General features: G+C 35.2%; 1 protein-coding gene across 1 annotated transcript in view; it reads left to right on the top strand.

Moving 5' to 3' along the window:
- Sgcz (sarcoglycan zeta) overlaps nt 1-21,355 on the top strand; it is a 356,632-nt gene extending 335,277 nt beyond the window's left edge. The window contains exons 5-7 of the mRNA XM_048456621.3: nt 4,084-4,156; nt 14,300-14,423; nt 17,065-21,355. Coding sequence (XP_048312578.2) covers nt 4,084-4,156; nt 14,300-14,423; nt 17,065-17,256 — 389 coding nt within the window. The 3' untranslated portion in view covers nt 17,257-21,355. The remainder of the gene's footprint in view (nt 1-4,083; nt 4,157-14,299; nt 14,424-17,064) is intronic.
- Nucleotides 21,356-21,875: the final 520 nt, after the last annotated feature.

The raw sequence follows: 21,875 nt of genomic DNA on the forward strand, positions 1-21,875 counted from the left end.
TATAAAATCCAATGAGTATATCATGAGTATCTAGTGAGTAATGATTATGGAAAATACATTCAGGGTGTAGAGAATAAAGATTATCCTGACCAAAAGTACATTGATAGGAGGGGAGATAGTGCTCACTTCCAATCCCGAGCCTTAGAAGGAGCATGCTGGAACCCTGTCATATGCCAGTATGTTCTACGTAGTGACTTTCAAGTCAGTTAGAGCTAAATATTGAGACCCTGCCTCTAGAGGAGGAGTATCAAGATGAAGAGGAAGAGAAGGAGGAGGAAAAATAGATACATTTAATTTTAATGTGATTTCTTTTTCATGAAATGTGATTTTAGAGATGTATAAAAGATAAACTTCTATCTCATGTCTTATACATTCATACGCATATGAATTAGCATGATACCATTTTTCTGTAGTTTGTCATGTAAGTTCATGTTACGTTTAAAGTGAGGCAAATGGAATTTTACTGTGTCCCAATAAATAATGACAAATTATTATAAATAAGATTTCTAGATAAATTTACAATGCCTTATTTAATTTTTGATTCATGTGAATACAATTTAAATTTATTTGAATATTCAAATTGATTTAGTGCATAACATATTAAAGCAATAAAAATTAGATTAAAATGATTTCTTATTTATTTGAAACTCAGAACAGTCGCCTGTGAAATTTGACAAAAATAGCAGTCTGAAACTTGAGAGAATTCCTAATTGAAGAAAAATTTGATATTTGGCATTTGAGTCCCAAGGTTATAGTGAGCACCTGGCTTGTACAGTTTTGATCTGACACCTCTAAATATGATTTTAGTGATTATTAACTATTGCCTAAGTCTAGGTCTTCAGTTTGTTTCCATTAATCAATGGGTCTACTTCTGGGTCAATGTTGTGATTTTCTTTCTATATGTCTCAGTACCACTTGAGGTTGGAGATGGTGATGCCTCCAGCTGTTTTTTATTAATCAGGAAGGTTTCAGTTATAATTAGATTTTTATGTTTCTGTTTGAAGATGAAAATTATCACTTCAAGATTTATGTTAAAATTTTGATGGGAATTACACTGAATCTGTAGATTGATTTTAATAGGATTCCTATTTTTCTATATTAGTAAAACCCATCTGTAAACATGGAAGGTCTATCTTCTTGTATTTTTTTTTAATTTCTTTCTTTATGTCTTAAAGTTTTTATCCTACATGTCTTTCTCTTGCTTGACTAGAGACAACCCAGTCTAGTTTATTTTATATTATTTGAGACCATTGTAAAAGTTAATTTTTTTCCGGATTTCTTTTTCAATCAGTTTGTCCCTTTGAGTATTGGAAAGCTTTTGTACTGTACTACTTTGTAGAAAGTGTTTATCAGGTGTAAGAGATTCCTGGTAGAATTTTTAGTTATGTATTTTGACTTCTTCCTTTCCAGTTTATATCACATTGATCTTCAGTTTAGTATTGCTCTAGCTAAGACTTTAAGTGCTGTATTAAATAGAAATGGATAAAGTATACAGTCTTCCCTTGTTCCTGATTTTTGTAGAATTGCTTTTTTTTCCACTTAGGTTGATGTTGACAATGGGTTTGTTGTAAACTAACTTTATTGTGTTGAGGTGTATTCCTTATATCAGTGATCTTTTTCATGAAGGGGTGTTGAATTTTGGCAAAGGCCTTTTGAGCATCAAAAAACATGGTTATGTGGTTTTTGTTTTCAGTTTATATAGTGGATTACATTGACAGGCTTTCCTATATTGAACCATCCCTTCATCCCTGCTATTGAGCCTACTTGATCAGGGTAGAAGATTTCAGCTTACAAGTATTTTATTAAAAAATTTTACATAAAGGCTCATAAGGGAAATTAGTCTATAATTCATTCTTTGTGTTGGATCTTTATGTGGTTTGGGTATCAGGGGAACTATCCACATGAAACAAATTGAGGGGTGTTCGTTCTGTTTCTATTTTGTGAAATACCTTGAGGAGCATTTGTTTTAATCCTTCTCTGAAGGCCTTGGAGAATTTGACACGGAAACCACCCACACCTGGGCTTTATTTATTTTATTTTTTGGTTGGTAGACTTTGAAATTAAAACTTCTATTTCATTAGGGGTTATAGATCAGTTTAAATTGTTCATCTGATCTTGATTTAACTTTGGTAGGTCATATGTAAAGAGAAAATTAGCCATCTCTTTTAGATTTTTCCAATTTGGTAAAATATGAGTTTTTTTTAAGTTTGACATTATCATTCTCTGGATTTCCTTTGTGCTTGTTCTTATGTTCCCCACCCCCATCTCTCATTGCGCTATTTTGAATTTAATCCTTACTAACAAAGAGTTTGGGTTATTTTCTACTTTTGCTCTCAGGCATACAGAGTCTGTACTGATACCAGTGGTGTGAACCAGTGTTTGAAAATAAATATTGTCACTGTTCTCTAATCATATTTCTGTCACCTTGTCTAGGAAATTTTCATAATCACACAGTATTAGAGATTAGCATTTGAACTTTGCTCAAGGATAACTATCCTATCAGGATGTTACAGTCTGCACTGAAATGTCAGTCACTCTCCTTGAGATATGTAAGTCTGTATCTGGGGATATTTTTTCAAATGCCACCCTCAGTCAAATCATGGAATTATTAGTTACCTTAGTTGAAATCATTATATTATCATTTAGGACCCATACTAAGGGGTTTTCTACTTTCAGAATCAAAGTATTAAAAGAATAAATCCTTTAAACAAATGAATGTTCTGAATTAATATAAATCACGAAAAAAGAAACAAGCAGTATGTTTCCTACAGAGTTTTTGTTACATGGAGAACTATCTCTTAAAGCTCAGAGATAGACTAGTACTAATGACTTTTAGTTCAGGAAGTAAAATCTGTGATCCAGGAGCTTTTTACAATGGCAAAACACAAATAATTTGCCTCTGAATCATAATGTTGGGGAAATAATATTTTAATCCTAGAAAATTGTCTCCCTCCATGACTCCACTTCCAGGTGTGCCTTCCTATTTATTTTAAAAGATCATTAATTAATTCTGATCCATTCCCTATGACATCTGTTATTTTATGATATTTTAAGCCCTTGCTCTAATTTACCCTACAATGCCGTTCCTGCTCACAGAACTGACATGTTTTATATATCCCTCCACAGTATTTACAGTTATATTTGTTCACATTTCAATGAAAAAATTTGAATTGCATTGTATTATTAATATAGCCCTCATGACATTGAGGAAACAAGCATGATATTGTTATATCAAAATACATGAGGAAGACTAGATCAAAAGCTAATAAGGTATAATCTGAAAAAATCTTCAACATTTGTATTATTTTTATTTTGCAATGTGATTTTATCATTATTACTATAAAAGAGTTATAACTATAAAAGAGTTCACTTCACTTTTAGAGCAAAGAACAGTCTTTTTCTCACTCAAATTGTAGCAAAGTTCTAGTAGCCTGGAAAATCAAACAGTCAGTGTGTTAGATCAGGTGTCATTCGGCTATCTGAACAAGATGCTGGACTCCCTGACCTCTTCAGACAACAATGACCTCAGATGAACTCAACTATAATGAAATGAATTAAAGTGGCTCTCAGTGTTAGATAGAGCCTTAACACCACAGCGGTCCAAGTATCGTGGAGTTCTGCACAGCTCTCTGGTAGAGAGTGGCTAAGTGCTGTTTGAAAGCTGTTTGTAAATGTCGAGCACTGTCTGCCCTGAGCTTCCCATCAGGAGTTTCATCATGCCCTTGGAGATATGGGAAATCTGACCTAAGTGTTTCAACCTATCCTGTTTCTTAAATCCACTTAGCTATGAAATGAAGCAATGAAAGAGATGGTTCTTTGTTCTTTGTTCTTTGATTAGAGCAGAAGGTGACTTGTCTATAGCTAAAGTAGTAATAATAATCTTAAAATTAGTTAATATGGAGTATTCAAATCCACCTTCTTTGGCTCATCTTGCTCTGTCTTGTAGTCCTTTTCTGAAGTTACATTTTCCATTGATTTGAACATGTTTTCGGTTGAAGGAAGAATATTACATAGAATCAGATGAAAGCCACTGTGCATGCCTGTATTTGCTTATCCTGACTGCTGTGTCCCTGCTGTCTCCAGGAACTGAAGGAGCAGTATTTGGGCACTCTGTGGAAACACCTCACATCAGAGCAGAGCCATCCCAAGACCTCAGGTAAGTACTTCTTATACCGTGTCATAGTGCCCCCCTCACTATTGAACACCGTTGACACTTGAACAAGCAACATGGTGCTAGTGCTATGAACTTGTACAAAAAAGAACTCCCCTTACTAATTACCACCTTTTCCACATGAAAAAGTAAATCAACATTCCATGACTTCATAGTAGTCAGGTATTTGAAGACAAGTTATTCTAACTTTCCCATTTCCCCAAACAAATGACACAAACACAAAAATACATGTACTAATGAGAAAGAGTTGAGAAAATGAAAAAGACAGTTATCAAGAAAGTATAGAGGAGTACTGGTTCCATTAGGTATCCTGGGAAATCATATTTATACATATATGTTTATATAGGGATAAAGGGAATGGAAGAAGAAAGACCATGAGAGAATATCAATGGATCAAGTCAAGTGAAGTAGGTAGTACACAGAGACAATGTAACACTGCAAGAAACATCTAGAAGTGATTTGTTCTGACATGGTACCTCAGTATAATATTCCCAGTACTACACTCTGTCTAAGGAAAGAATATTCTTAACTACTGCACAGATATTCTTAATTCAACAAATAAATTAACATTTGATGAAACAAGATGGATTACTTAGTTTCTGTTAAGAAAATTACACTCCAAAATGTATCTGCTGCAGTGGGTTTGTAAAAGACAACAATGATGGCACAAAATTACATATTAAAATAATTATTGTTAGCTGCATCAGAGATAGGGGTTCTTGAGAAAACTGAGTGAGATTCTAAATAAAAACTATGTGATTCCTAATTTAGAAAGATGTCCTATACAGGAAGAGTCCCTGAAATACTCACAAGATGGTGTGAATGCACCAAACAGCATCTGTAAAGAGGCTAATCATGACTCAGACTCAGCATATGACTGAATCCCCAGTGCTATGGGAGAAGGCACGGTGGGGTGGAAAACTAGGAAGATCCTATGACTTCCTGGCCATTGGTCTATTGTAAGTTCAAAAAGAGGGTCTGTCTCAGAGGAATAAAACAGTAAGTGATAAAGCAAAACATCCGGTGTACTTCTCTGGCTTCCGCACACATGTGTAAACAAATGTATATGTTAGCACACATGTGCACATACAGAAGAACAGTACATATGCTACAACATAAAAACCAAATACACATTTGTACACACAGACACAGACAGACACACATTTTATTTCATAAAAATCATTGTTCTGTTTTTGTCATTTAATAAGCAAATAAATTGTTGAAAATGGAAAATAGAGGGGACATTTTTAAAATTGAAAATAGATTTTTCTCATATAATACATCTCAGCAACAGCCCTCCACCGCCCCCAGTCACCCCTCTTACCTAGACTCACTCAAACCCTATTTCCTCTCCAGGAAAGAGCAGGCCTCTAAGAGATGTCAACCAAACAGAATGAAACAAGATACAGCAAGACAAAGAGAAAGGCCTCATAATGAGACTTTACAAAGCCATCCAATAGGAGGAAAAGAGATTTAAGACCAGGTGAAAGAATCAGAGATGCACCTGCTCCCACTGTTAGGCGTCTCACAAAACTACCAAGCTAACAGCCATAACATATCATGCAAAGAACCTGATGCGACCCATACAGGCCCCTTGCTTGCTCCTTCAGTCTCTGTGAATCCTGTTTAGTTGATTCAGTGGTCATGTTCTCAAGAATCCTAAAGTCTTTCCTCCCAGTCTTTCATGCCTTTCCCTAATCTCAGAGGGGAGAGATCCAATGGAGACCTCCAACTTATTCAATTTAGCCTCTCTCTCTCTCTCTCTCTCTCTCTCTCTCTCTCTCTCTCTCTCTCTCTCTCTCTCTCTCTCTCTCTGTCTCTCTGACAGGCTATGTGTCTGCATTGGCTCCCAGGCTCCCATCTACTGTTGGAGGGGACCCCTCTCCGATGATGCATGCATAAGGCATGAATATCTATGAGTATAGCAGAACAACATTAGGAATAATTTCTTTGTTTTCTTTCCCCTATTTCATTTTCTTTCTTCCTTTCATTCTTTCTTGTTTGCTTGCTTTTGTTTTGCTGGTTGTGTTTGGTTCTACCCAAAGTAGCTGGGCTATAAAGTCTCTGATTCATGGCCACTTAGGCAGTATAGAGAATGAACTTTCTCCTAATGCATGAACCTTAAATTAAACCAAACATTGGCTGTCACCTCCGCAAGCTCTGAACCACCATTGTTCCAGCACATATTTCAGGTGGTACACATTGTAAGTGAAGGGTTGTGGCTGAGTTGAGGTCTAGGTGTCTCTTTCTCTAGCCTGTAGAGTACCTTGTCACTCACTTGCAAAATGAGATGAAACTTTGAGTACAGAAACAACAATGTTTACAGTAATATATATTCAGAATCTTGTAGTGTTGTGATACTTTCTGTGACTTTTGTTCTGACCAATTGAGTGACACAGTTTCAATAATCTATCGATTATTACCAGAGGGTGGTTTTTTACGTGATCTTTAATTTTTAATTTTAATCAAGCTAATAACTCCATATTATATACAAAACTAGAGGTTTTGAAGAATGTTAATTGTATTGCCTAAGCCAAATTTTAATGTACTTTTAGTCTCGAGGGTCTATCTCAAGAAATAAAATAATGTGTGATAAAGCAGCACATTCAGTGCTCTTCTCTGGCTTTTACATGTGTGTGCACAAATCTGTATGTGTGAACACACACATACGTACTTTCAAATGCATACAACATATGCTACAACCACATATATAACATACATATTCTCACATATGCATAGTCTCTCACACATACCCAAACACGTCCATAGCCCTGAGGAATTTAGGATGTTTGGCATAACTGTGATCCTTCCCCACATGAGATAGTTCATTTCTGATTTGCAGGACCCACGTGTTCTCTACATATTCTTGATATTATGACAGAAAACAATGTATCTCATGTGTAGTAGTGTGATAGGTAGTTGTCAGTTTTAATGATTATAACAAAATGCCTTTAAATAATGTGGCAGTGATATAGTCTAAGAAATAGAGTCTCCTTGAGATACGTATGGATGGCATCGATGCCAATTGTTGCAGACTGGTCTAATGTGGCTTCCAAATACAGTAAGTCCGCGTTATCACTCATGCCACATATAAATACAGCTGACCTCTAGAAGTTTGGAGCAGAATGCTTTCAAAGGATGACTATGAGGGAGGTGATGGGATTGAGGAGATGTTGGTCGATATATGGTAAGCTATACCTGAGAACCTCAAGTGTCCCTTTTCAAAGCAGGTAGCTCACAAATAATATGTGAGAGCTAGAAGAAATGACTTGCAGTTTCCACCAGGCAGGAGCAGTGAAGGCTTTGTGAGATAGCTGCATTCAATCTGACCTCAGCAATGCGCAATGTATGTCATCCATATTTTTAGTATTCTGGAAAGATACGTGTTTTCTTTCCATTTAAATGTTGAATTAATTTAACTTCAGCATTCAACAGTATGTGCAAAATTAAGATATACCTAAATATAAACTGCATATATTAGAAGAGACTAATTCATTCGTATTGATTTCTGAGTCCTAGGATAATCATTTTGGCTCTATAATTTTTGTAATTATGTGTATGTTGTATCATCTAATTATAGTCTATCACTATAGGAATAGCACTACATATGACTTTAGGTGCTCGACAGATGTCTCAGCATTTGCAAGTGTAAGTGCAAAATAAATCATAGTTAGTATATGGCGTTTCTGATTTTCTTCTATTCTGACCATCCGTTACTTTAACACGGAATAGGCATGACTTATCATCTAGTGCTAAAATAGTCTGACTACTCCCAAGATGAGTGTTTCTAATTTAAATTGCAAAACTGAAGTAGAAACAAAGTACAGTGATAATTGGGCTATTTAATTATTCATCTGTGTACTCAAATCTGAAACAGAGTGTCTGAGATCTTGACATACATTGCTGACAATTTTCAACTGGAAGTTCTGGTAACTGATGCAACATTTATCAGGCAAGTGAAATCTTTTGGCTGAGTAAATAAAGCAGTGCACAGTCATGAGTCTGTTCTCAAGAATAAGTCTATAAAAGATACAGTAGAGAAGAGATAACTATTTTGAAAACGTGAATTGTACAGCTTATTCAATAGATTTTTATGAGTATTTAATATCCTCTGTGTTCTGTACCAGGTTTCAGGGAAACTTTAAATTTACACTTGTAGCGCTGATTCATTTTACTTTGAAGATAGTATTTCTGCACATTATGGTCTTATAAGCAAAAGTACTATGAAGCAAGCGAAGTACTGATGAAAGTATATATGCAATACTATAAAAGCAATATTATATATGCATATGTGTCCTTTTATTTAATATTATGTTTTATATATACTCAAAAACATATACACACATGTTCACATTTGTGTATGATGTTTCTGCTTGTTAGGGTTTATGTCAAGTTGCCAAAAATTTTTCCAAAATTCTTAATGTTTTTCCACCAAAATGATTATTGTCAGTGGCTGTCTAGTTTCACCAATATTTGGTTTTAGCAATCATACTTATTCAAGTAATTGCAGAGGGAACATGCTGATGTTTGTTTCTGTTCTGTTTGCTCTTATCCAAGAGGTAACAATATGAGATGCTTTCATACAATTATCCAACAACTGTGTATAATTCTTGACATGTTCACATATTCTGTAAGTACTGGGGAATTTTTTTCAAATGTCCTGGTACCAGCTGTTTCTGATGCATCATGTTGTAGGTGTTATTTCCCAGTTCATTATATACTCATCACTGGTGGTAATTTTGAAAAATATACTGGTGGTATATTGATAATATTAATTTAATATTATCAAACATATTTTTAAATATGCACTAATTACTATACACTTTGGCCTGCGACACTTTGACTCTCTCCAACCACAAAAATCAAAAAGCCTTATGATTCCAATTTCTATACTGTAGTATAAGGTAGAGACTAAAGCTAACTTTTCTGTATAGATATCCAGTTATTCCAGTATTTTCTGCTGTAATAATTCTCTGAATAACTTTATTGCCCTTGTCAAGGTGAGACAATTGTGCAAGTAAAAGAATCTGTTTATGAAGTACGTTTTCTTTCGCTGTATCAATTGTGGTGTGCTGTCAGTTATGTCTTGCTTCCTGCAGCTTTGTCAGAAGTTGTTCAGGTCTCTAATACTGTGCTTAGTCAAGATCACTTTGGGTACTTTGGGATCCTTGCACCTGCAGCATAACCCAGAGATAAAGCAACCAGCATACTGTTTAAGTAGGTTTAGGAAACACACAGATAGTTAGAACATCAGGTTTTTAGTATGAGGGTAATAATTATGGTTTAACTATACAGTAAAATTCCAATATTCGAAGTTAGTTTATAATACACTACTATAATTATATGGCTAACCCATTATTAAAGAAGGGAAAATCTAACTACGTATTGTGAGAACTGTATCATTTAGTTTTTAAAAATGCTTTAAACTATGACTACATTGACTGATGACCAGAATGTTCAGCAGAAACTGATATTTGAAGCATTCATAGTTTCCTACTCTAATATCTGTGTGAAATTCACTCATTAGATTGGTCTCCTTTTGCACACAATAATTTGGTTTCAGTAGTTTATACTTCAATTTCTTTCTTTGTTTCTCTTTGGGAGTAATTGGCTTGATGATAGAATTTGCAGGTACATGTTCAATGTAAGGAATGTCTTCCTGCGTGAATTTCTACCCTGAATTTATATTTTAGCTCCTAGGAGGACCAGCTTCTAAAAGTTCCTGGGAAGTATTAATATGAATTAAATCCATAATTACACAGTGCCCATTCCATTTTGATAAGCTGGAATGACTAGTTTCAATGCTATTACTTCAAATCCTGAAAACTTTGTCTAAATCTATCTGTTCAATAATGTACTTTGATGACTCATTGTAAACATTTTAATGTCTTGGAAAGTGTGATAAAAACTTTTGAGAAAGTGTAAAGTTTGTTTCATTATTGTCAATATATGAAAACTTTTAATCCTCTTGTGGTATACTTGAGGGACATTACCCTGTTGATATAACGTCTATGAAGAAGGGGCTTCTTACCTATTCAACACATGATACAATAGACAATGTCCCACTCTAGACAGTTCCATGCAACCAATTTGTCAAACATCCAATTACAAAGGCTGAAGGCAGATAACTAAGCTAATCTGCATGTCTAAATGTCCTTTCACAAAAGTGAATGTCCTATTTGCAAAAGGGCCAGTGGTAATTTGAGATGTTTTGTTTCTGGAGTCATACATGAAGTTAATACGTTATTACATGATATTTTCCTATAAAAATTTATACTACATATTCAGGGAAGCTTATCAAAATGCTTTAGATTGATTCAGTTTTCATGTCTTTAAGAAATTCTTGATGACCACCACTTATGTTTGACATTAAATTAAAAATGCAAGAAATCCTCCAACTAGTCTAGTAAATTTCATTACACATACTCTTTAAATTCTTTTTAAATTATTTGTGTATATTACTTTTCTAAATACTGTTTGTTATTCAAAACATAATGTGCTATTTTAATAACACTTGCATTATTTTTTTACATTTTTCACATTTAATTATATCAATACTACCAAAGTATACAATTGAGACTTATTTAATTTAAAGTCTTAATTACTTCAGCACTTAAGGAATTTTGCAGTACTGTGAAATTTTTACCATTTTGATAATGCTTAAACATACCAGGCAATGCATAAATACAAATATTAAGTAATTAAATCTTTTCAGAAAAAAGTCTTGTATCAGATAAAAAAAAAAATATTCTCCCTAAAATGTAATTTACAAGTTTGAGCTTCATGCCCTGAGAATCAGAAACTAAGGCCAGTAAATAGGATTCATTTCCCCTTGATTTTAGTCACTGTACCAAAAAGATTGCTCAGCACTAAAGTATTTATGTTGGTATTTTGTCAATGGATGCCTCATAGATCCAAGCTGCCATTTCTTTACAGGTTCCCAATCTTCTTTCAGACTTCTTTTCTCATGAATTGCTGCTGGGGTTTTGTACACTGAAGCTTGTACCCACAGTTATTCTGAGACATCTACCTTTTTTCCTGCAGACCACTGACATCTAAATAATTGACATTCCATTATTCATGATGGATCTCAGGAAGAACACAGAGAAGAACCCTTTCACCATTCTATTAGGTTCCCTTTGTATCTACCTGTCTACAAATCAAGGAAGTAGTTCTGTAACAGATGGAAGTAAACAACGATTGTCCATTTCCTTCATCCAGTTGGTGTTTTTATTGATGTTCAAAATCAAATTCACTGTAGCAAAATGGCTGTAGTTTTCTCAAAATGGCTTTAAGCTTAGGAAATCCAAAGGATTTCTATCAGTTTCTGCCATATGTGGAGATGTTCTGGTCAATGAGTAGATGAACAACAAATAAGAGCTCATGGGAGGGATTAGAAGAAGGGGTGTGTGTGTGTGTGTGTGTGTGTGTGAAAGAGAGAGAGAGAGAGAGAGAGAGAGAGAGAGAGAGAGAGAACACAAAGTATTGTCCTTCCACATGCTATCACACTTTGTTCTGAAACTTTTTAGCAATAACACAAAACTCATCTCTCATCTGAAGGAAAATACATTTCTGAACAAAATATGAGCGACCATGCCTGGGACTATGGAATCAGACTTTCTCCAAAGGCTGTGTCTGAATGTTGGAAATGCTTTCGTGAGATTTTGTTGACGGTGTTGTTAATGAATAAAAGAAATCCAAAACGCTTTTCAACTACATTAGTGAAAGTCTCAGTCTGAGGGGTACAGTAAACAGGGGGCATTTCTGTCATTTGTTAGAGATGCTATCTGATGGCATTCTTAGTTTGGGTGGTGCTGGAAAACTAGACAATTCCAAAATGATTTACCTGAAAGTCACAAAAGATATTAGGTCATACACAGAAATGGATGGTGAGTAGCTAGTGAAGGAGTGGAAGAAAACCCAAGGTCATTTAGCTCTGGATCAGTAATATTCCCGCTTTCTACTCTCATGGAAATTTTAACTAGTCTATCAGGTTAACAAAAACTTTAATGCAGGTGTGACTTGGTTCAGTTTGCAAAGTAAATGCTAATTGCCAATTCAGAGCAGATGAAACTGAGGCATTGTCACTGGCTGATTTCCCTGAGCTCCCAATCTTTACACATTTTGGACACTGAGCCTTTAAATAAATAGTACTCTAGGGTAGTTTGATCATGAGTATCTGGTGCATAAAATAAATGTGAATATAACAAGCATTATCTGATTAAGCACTTAGTAAAGATCAAAGTAGAAATTCTCTAACCCTCAAAATACATAATATATTTAATGTTATATTATTAAACATAAAATAAAGCCTTTGAAAATCTTACATATAAATTTATTACATGAGGAATAAGTTTGACTATTCTCTTCATAAATATGTTGAATCACATTGATTTCAGGATAAAATTTGTTTTTCTTTTCACTTATGTATGTACCAAGTTTCCTTTTATTGAATATTGGAGTTATATATTGGCTTTTGGAACCCTACTCTTCATACTTGGTCACCTTGCCCAGCATTAATACAAGGGATGTTCTCATTCTCACTGCAACGTTGCATGCGATGTTTCATTGATACTCATGGGAGACCTGCCCTCTCCAGGAAGAGATGAAAGAAGAGGAGATTGGGGGATGGGGGAGGTGGAGGATGAGGGTGGGAAGGGACTAGGAAAGGCTATGGCTGGGGTATAAAATAAATACATGAATAAAAAATGTAAAATCTGTCTTAAGGTATTAAGTTATTTTAAGTATACTCTTATCTGACTGCTATTCAAATTATTCAGTCATATCAACTATGAGTGATTTCAATAATGTTATTGTTATCCAACGAAACACTAAGATGACATTGGTTACAGATACACTACTCAAAATGGTATTTTGTATATTGTTTAAGGGCTGTAAAATACAATTTCAAAATTAAAATATTAAATTTCCCATACTGTATGGAAAAGGTTAGTAGTATATTTTGCTAAGACATTGAGATTCCTTTTTTTTTTTTTTCAAATTTTCTGGTCTGTTTTAATTCATAGCAACAATACAGAGTTAAGGCTTAAAAACGGGATTTTTAAAGCCTTCCAGCTGAAGGGAGGGTATGAAGATATTTAAGTGATCTCTATAGAAGTTAAAGTTTCAAAGCAGTTTTCATTAATAAAGGCGGAAAAAGGCCAATATTTAAAATTCTTGAAATCACTTCTAAATTATGAGTCTCCTCTTGAAGGCCGCCTTCAAGGCTCCAAGTGTGGTTCCTCTATGGAGCGCTTGCACTTCGGAGACTCATCTCATGGAGTTCTCCCTGCAAAATGGCTCTGGGTCTTGCCTCAGGTAAATGGCGACTCTGGATCCTAATGACAAAAGGACTGCGGGATGCCTTTTCCTGATATTCTGAGATGAAAACAAACGTGGCACCTGCATCAGCAGCAGAAGAGAACACCTCAAAGAGACCAGCTGGTGCCCACCACTTTGCCTGCTTGGGGTTTTGTAACTCTATGCTGCTGTCTGCTGACTATTATCCCGGTCCCTTGATTTTCTTCCACAGACCAACTCATTTAGTTTGAAGTCATTGCAATGAACCAGTGAGGGTCAATTACCAAGTTAAATGGCGATCTTTGTTATGTTAATTTCTGACATTTTTTAATGCGCCTTTTGAAAAATTTCAAGTTTTCAAAATTTTGAGCGTGGACTCTGGAAGAATTGCAATATTAATGATTTTCATTAAGGTTTTTATATTCACAGACTTGGAACCCTTTATTGAAAAATATGTACAAGCTAAATTATGCCAATTTATTTATTAGGACCTCATCATTAATATTGATAATCTATTAAAGATTTAAACATGTAGACTCATGATGACCTACTTTGGGGCATGATAAAGAGAACTAACATAAGAAAATGTTATTAAACTATTATACATGAGAGTAAATAATTGATAAGTACAAGTGAAGATTTTATAATGAGTCAAAAAATAGATAAAGTAAAGAAAAATATCCTAAAACTTAACTGGTCTTATAATCCTTATAATACATTGTGAGGATTCATGCTGGCTTTGTGTAAAAATTAGTTAAACCTTAATGCCTTTTTACTGTTCATTAGGAGTTGTCTCTCTTTTGTAAATGATATGTTGCCTTCCTTTAGGCTTGAATCACCAACCAGGTCCTTGATAATGGAAGCTCCGCGTGGGGTCCAGGTGAGCGCAGCTGCAGGTGACTTCAAGGCTACCTGCAGGAAGGAACTGCACTTGCAGTCTACAGAAGGGGAGGTGAGTGAGCAAGCAGGGGTGACCCTTGGCTGCTGAAGTTAGTCTCAGGCATGAGACACAAGGAGCCACTTCATGAGAAATTGCAAGTTTTGGAAATCTTGATTACTCTTAAATAATGGATTTATAAAGGTCCTTTTACTTTCTACTGAAGAAGTATGCATTCCAAGGACAGTTGGAAATAGGCCTCCAAATTCTTGTTGCTTCAACATTAGCTTTAAACAATAAAATGATAACCATCCCTTTTCCCTTTTCTCTTTGAATCTTCAGAATGGTTCTTCTATAGATTAGTTTGTGGCAAGTTAGAGTCAGAGAGGAACAGAATTTTGGATACATTTCTGGTATTCAAATGGGTCACTATAGATAACACTAGTGGTGTAGACATTTCAGAAGGCTTGAAGACAATATTTGGAAAGTATTCACCTAAAAAATATTCTCTGAGTGTCTATGTACAGTTACCCTGACCTAAATATATTACACAATGCATGCATATGTGCTAAATTACATAGCATCCACTAACCTACATTTTTATACGTTCATATATCTGATTAAAAATTAATTCAAAAGATAGGATAAGTACTTTGATGTTGGTGTGTTTTTATTTCTGTGTTCTACAATAACTACAGTATGAAAAGAGAAACTGATCACCAATTAATATGTTTTCCCTACACTCAGATAGATTCTATACTGCTTCGTATCATCAGGTCCTGTATTCAGGCATTAAACATAATAGTTTAAATGAAGAGAAAGAATTGTACTGAAAATTCAAGGGTGTACTGTGGACAATCAATGTCATTTTAGATACAATGTTGCAAGGAACTTCAAATTTGACATTGAAGAAAACAAGGGTTGTAACTGTAAATGAAGGATTATAGAGATATAACTACATCCACAGTACAATAACGCACAACAGCATACATGTTGCATTATTAGTGTGGGAGATATTTATTCCAAAAAATGATTAACATTTTTAAGGAGACAAGTAGCACTGATTTCAACAGATATGAATGAATCAGATGGTTTGTTTTTAAAGAGAAGATGGGGGGGCGCTGAGTTCAAAGCTCTGGGGTGTGATTCTAGGCACAGGGTTAAGTTTCAGAGCAGATGGAAGATGGACTTTATGGGCAATACAGAGAAGACATACCAATTTCGAAAGCTGGAAAGTGAACAGCATCACAGTAACTGCCTTGGCAAAAGAGAAAGAGGTGGACAAGTCAACCCATGCTGCCACCTGGAGAGACTCCGAAATGTGGTGCTGTCACGAATATCTCAGTCTTCCTACCTGATGTTTCCGGCCTGATGAAACAAAATGACAGTGGCCCTGTGAATGGATTTATTAATGAAAATGTCCTATTTACATGAGTTAAAATATTATCAAAGTATATATATATATATATAGTATATATACTATATATATATATATATATAGTGTGTGTGTGTGTGTGTGTGTGTGTGTGTGTGTGTGTGTGTATGTATAAGTATGGTAAATCAATAGCCCAGACTGAGAGAACAAAATATAAAGCGTCTCTGAGACATGTGCTTTGTTTAAATCATGGAAAATACAAACTAGGCGCAAGATCAGTTGCAGCAGATGGTGTTGGAGAAAGGGGCAGGTCACGAAGGTATTTGACCTGGGGAAAAGTCCAGTTTTTGTTTGGAATGAGAGGAGAACTATAAAAGACCTTTGAGTCCTAGAGAAGCACAGTCCCATTCTCGTTTCTTGAAACTTCACCCTAACAGCATGATAACTCAACAGACAGAATGCAAAATGGATATGAATAGCAGGGAAGCCTACAAAGGTACTGTTAAGTAATAATTAGGTTGAGAAAGGAGAAAATTGATTACTCTGTCATCTTCCTGTCTGCTTTGGAAATCTATGACTAAGAATAAGTTAAGGGCCAATGAGCTAACCTGATGGATAAAGGCACATTCTGTCAAGTCTAATGTCCTGAGTTCAATCCCCAGGATCAGAGGAGGAGGGCAAGACCCAACTTTGGTTAATATCATCTGACATGAACATGGGTACAATAGTGCACACATACACACACACACACACACACACACACACACACACACACAAACACACACACACACAGTTACAAAATAAAGAATCAGGGTAAGAAATCTTTAAATAGGTGAAATACCTCCCCGAATTGAAAAATTAGTTGCTTAGTTGCTGAAACCAGGTAATATTTAATAGGGAATTCAAGCATACTGATATGTAGAATTATCTGTTAGTTCTCATGATTTCCTATATTTGCTGATCTTTGGACAGTGAGACTTTCCTGGGTGTTTTAGAAAGAATTTTTACCCCTTTCTCACCAGTATTTTAAAGACCGGTAAAGGAGTATGTTTTTAATTCATTTCCTCCCTCCTCATTAAAGTCAGCCCAAGTGGTGTCCTTCTTTCCAAATATAATTCTCAGACATGATGAAGAACCTAAATGGAAGGCCTTTTATAGCCATTCAGTCTCTCTCTCTCTCTGTGCACCCCCCCCCGTATATGTGTTGTTGTTGTTTTGTTGTTGTTGTTTTGTTGACCCCGTGAGCAATAGGCTCTGTTGCCAAACCATGCTGCAAAGTTCTGAGTGAGGTACCATGCTGAAATGGATTGAAATAATGTTTTTTTTCCCCTTTCTTCCTAGATTTTTCTAAATGCAGATACAATCCGACTGGGAAATCTACCTACCGGTTCCTTCTCTTCTTCACCCACCTCCCCAAATTCTCGACAGACAGTGTATGAACTGTGCGTCTGCCCCAATGGCAAACTTTACCTTTCTCCAGCTGGGGTAGGCTCCACCTGTCAGTCCAGCAGCAGCATTTGCTTGTGGAGCTGAAGCAACTGATTTCTCCTCACACCAGAATAGCCTTTTGTTCCCGTCCGTCTGCTTCACGGTTTTGCTCGGTTTCCCCTGTGATCAGTGCAGAGTTTCTATGGATGGACCACAGAGCAAATTGGTCCAGAATCAGCAGGGATTGTCGCCCACCTTCTCCTGACTCACCCAACTCAACACTGGGCAGTGGGAAAAACATCTTCAGCAGGAAACCTGGATCATGACATTTGCTCGAAAGGGAGAATAACTTAGGTGCCTTTGCTACGTGGAGTGAAGCACACAGTTTTAGATTTTTGCAGAACCTGGCAAGAACTGTGCACGAACACATAACCCAGATGGAATTCCCAAATCCAATGGTGACATGAAACGCTTACCCCCCACCCCCACCCCGGTCAGAAGACTAATTCTTCAGTCCAGAAGCACAATTTTCCATCCATCTTTTTTGGACGTAAACTTTTATCCCCGAATTTTAAAATTTTGAAGCATTATGTAATGCTTGCTTTACTAAAAAATTAAATTCAATATATGGTTTTTAACTAAATGAAACAAGACAAGACAAGAATCCCTGAGTTGTTTTTGTTTCTTTACACTCAATGTGTTGGTACTCTTTGTCTACTAAGTCTGGAATTTTGTACATTAGATAATTTTGAAAGCTCTCAGCAATATAATCTTTACAAAATTAACAAAAACGCCAATATGCTGTCATTTGTCAAATATGGATGGCCTTATATTTATGTGGCTATTGCATGTGACACATTTGCTTCTAACAAAACATCTGAACAATTGCAATATAAGATAGGAGGGATAAACTCACAGTGTGGAACCCATCAGAAATCTCTAAAAATTTACACGGTGTCCTTTACCCTTAGGTTTTATGATACTCTTTTGATTTTTTCCATTTACATTAAACTTGAGTTTTAACATCTAAAGTTAAATCAGCCTCTAATTAAATACTAATGTTATGCATAATGCTGAGAACAGGTTCACTTTCCACTGATACACCATCTTCAAATTAAGTGTTCTTCTTTTAATTTCAGGTTCATATTTAAGAAAGTTAGTGATTAAATTATAAATTCCAGAAAAGAAAATGGTAGAAAGACAAACCTTCAGAAGAGTGTTGGATATGTGCTTTTTCTTTTGAGGAATCTAGCCATGTTTCTATTTGGCTGTTTGCATTTAGTCCCTCTTCTTAGACTGTTAAGTTACTGTGACGTCATGAACCCTAGCTCTTTCCGTTCCCCACTGTTCATTTTGGTTAACGAGTTCCTACTAAATAACCACAGAGGATTATAGACTCGTTCATCACAGCACTCTTAAACTCAGTTTCTTGAAACCGACAGAGGACAAGGGTTTAAGCTGGCATTTTAGATTTCCTAGTGTGGGATGGTGACTTGACAAAAAGGTAAGTCCTTAATTTTCCCATCATTCCCTTCTTGCACCTGTGCACATCATTTGCAGGTGAGTGGAAGTTACCCTCCAGGACTATGTGACTGCAGATTCTTTGAAATTCTGTTCTCTATAGCTTAGAGCGACGCAAATGACTGAAACATGTTGAAATAATTTGGTTAGCAAAAATGAGTAAATTGGATAGCGCCACGTGACTCCCAGCATTTCTAGTAACAAACAAAGCTCCATATCACGGAGCAAATTCCACACTCTGCAGAATCCTCTGTAAGGTATTTCACTTTGATCATTTTTCAGGTAGTATTGAACTTGTGCTTTGGGGCTATTATAAAGATCTGTAAATTAATATCAAAATAAAAACTGAGATTTATAATTGCTTGAAAAGTCATAAGAGAGAGCTTAATTCATTTTAAACAAAATTTCAAATATGCAGTTTGCACACTAATCTTTGCAAAAGAGTCACAGCATATGAGACATGAAATTTGATAGTCATGGTGCTGACCACTGCTATGTGTAAAAGACAGTAGGCGTTAATTGAAGACCTGACAGGAACTTAGCCATGCTACATTAAAACAATTAGAGAATTTCATAATCAAAGGGTGTCATAATCCTTTCTTGTTTCTAAAGTCTTTTACTAATCCATTTGGCTGGAATGGGCAATCTGAGAATATCTCGAGGCTTCAGTTCACAACACTTTACAAACAACAAAATTATTGACTCAAACATCCCCTGAAGGCTTCTTCTATCACTAAGAGGTTGTAAGGACATACATTTTGCATGGTGGGGAGCAGTAAGAATTTATCTGCATAGCATGAGATGCCAAGAGTGAACTATAGTGAGAAAAAAAAAAGAGGTGAATAACAAATGAAAGGTTGGAACTGGTGGCTCATACCTTTAGTTCCAGCACTTGGAAGGCAGAACAGAAGGATCTCTGAGTTTAAGGTCAGCTTGGTCTGCATACGGAAGTCGAGGACAGTCAGGGCTATATAGAGAGTCTCAAAAAGAAAAAAGAAAAGGAAAACAAAACAACAGCAAAAAAAATAAAGAAAAACAAAAGGATGGCAAAAATCTCAGCTCAAAGATATTCTGGGAAGTACAGACTTAAAAATATTACATAAACTTTTAATATTTAGAATGTGGAAGTATCATTCAAATACCCGTTAAATATAGAATGCTATAGATAACTTCCTTCCCCAATACTAAATGAATGACATGAACAAGTTGCTTGACTGTTGTAGATTCTTCAGGTACAAGAGTCTCAATGTATTAAGCTTTTATTAGACACTTAGAAGACAAACTCTAAAGTCTTTAAATTCCTAATAGAGAATCATTGTTTCTTTCATGATAGAAAGGTCCAGGAGTTGAAGAACAAATTTATTCGCTGATTTCCAAATGCAGTTTTACAGATCAGAATGAACACACACAAACACACACGCACACACACTCACACAATCACTGTAGCTTATTTAAACAATGCAAATTCTATTTTTTCTACATCACACTAAAAAAATATTTTTACATTTAGGTGTGCCACATAGACCATATAAAGCCATGATGTGACTGCTAGTTGAGATCCTACAGGCAAGAAAAGAAAAAGAGAAACTGGAGTGGGAAAATTGCTGGCATTTCAATTAGATCTAGAAGTGGATAAACTCAGGTACATTTTAAAGTCCAGTTTCTCTGGGGCTCAAGGAGATATTAAAAACACGCATTTTTACTTTGAGTCCATAATACTTCAGTCATGAAATTTAAAAACAATTACAAAATAATCCAAACACACCAAAAACCAATCAAAATATACTTTCAGGATGTCATGTCTTGATTGACCAGTATCTCCAATATTCAGCACTGTACTTATTCATTTTGACTTTTAATGTGAATCATCATTTTTGCAATGTGGAAGATAATAATTTCTCTAAGTTTACACACTGACAATGTCCAATTATGCTATGATTTCAAATCTTAGTCTATAGTACCCCAAATCTTTGAAAATATGGGTAGGAATTCTGAATTGGTTTCTGGTTACATATAATGATTTAAATTTTCTTTAGAAAGACTCAATCATTTTAGCTGCAGTATAGTTCTCTGTGAAAAGACTATATTTAGCTAGGTGTTCTCTGTGGCCATGTTCATCTCTTAACTCTACTTATTCTGTTAAGAAGTTTAATGATCTTTTCTGAGTTCATCAGACTCTGCCATGCTCAAATTTGTGATGATCTATTTCTTAAATAGATGTTCATTCACGTCAAAAAGCAAATCTTCCCAGCTTTCCATTATTTTTCTCCGTATTCCTGGTTATGTTCTTCCCAATTTAACAGAAGTTCCCTTTGGGGAAATCATGTTTGATCGCTGTGTTCAGTGATATGGATAATATTAAGAAGAAGAATGTTTGTGGCTCTTATTTTAAATACTGTTTTAGGACTTTAAAAATAACACCTGCCAAATATATGTACCCTGCTTACTCTTCTATTAGTATTGACCTTCAGAAAACTAAAATTCATAGGTATTTGAAAAAATGGTTTTTTTTAAATCAATATAACCAAGCACTAAATTTTTATACCTTTAAAATCCCTCCATGGTCTACCATTATAATGTCTCCATTCAACAGTACTTCATTTTTCAAACACACCATTGGTACAGTAATATCTCTAATGAATTTCATCATCACAAACACAGTAGATCTTTGTAAGGTAGCATTAGCCAGGAGTATATATATATATATATATATATATATATATATATATATATATATATATAATGCTGTTAGCATTACAGTTTACAGCATACAATGTCAATATATCATTAAATTATATTTGAAGGTATTTAATGGTCTAATTTTCTATATACAACTGTCATCACCAAACTCATTTTTGAGTTTTGTACATCTGAGGTATTGTTACCTTATCTGCTTGTAGCTTTGTCTAATTAGAATTGCTCATGTGACCCTTCTTAGACATTCATTAAATCATTTGCTGCATACATTAGCATACATTATGATACTGATAACTGCAGAATGTCATTATCAAAAAAGTAAAATAATATCACATTTATCTCCAATTATAAATTAAAGAATGATCTCATTGGACACCTTTGTAGCTATTGCTGTAAACTGCAGCCTCTCGTAGTCATTGAAATGTCAAAGACCAAAGACCAGAATTTCTACTGTATCTAACTCTAGACCACTATGACTTCTACTCATTTCTTGAAATAAATAAGGG

This window comes from Myodes glareolus, chromosome 23 (assembly GCF_982192425.1).
Source record: "Myodes glareolus chromosome 23, mMyoGla1.1, whole genome shotgun sequence".
NCBI classification, from domain to species: Eukaryota; Metazoa; Chordata; class Mammalia; order Rodentia; family Cricetidae; genus Myodes; species Myodes glareolus.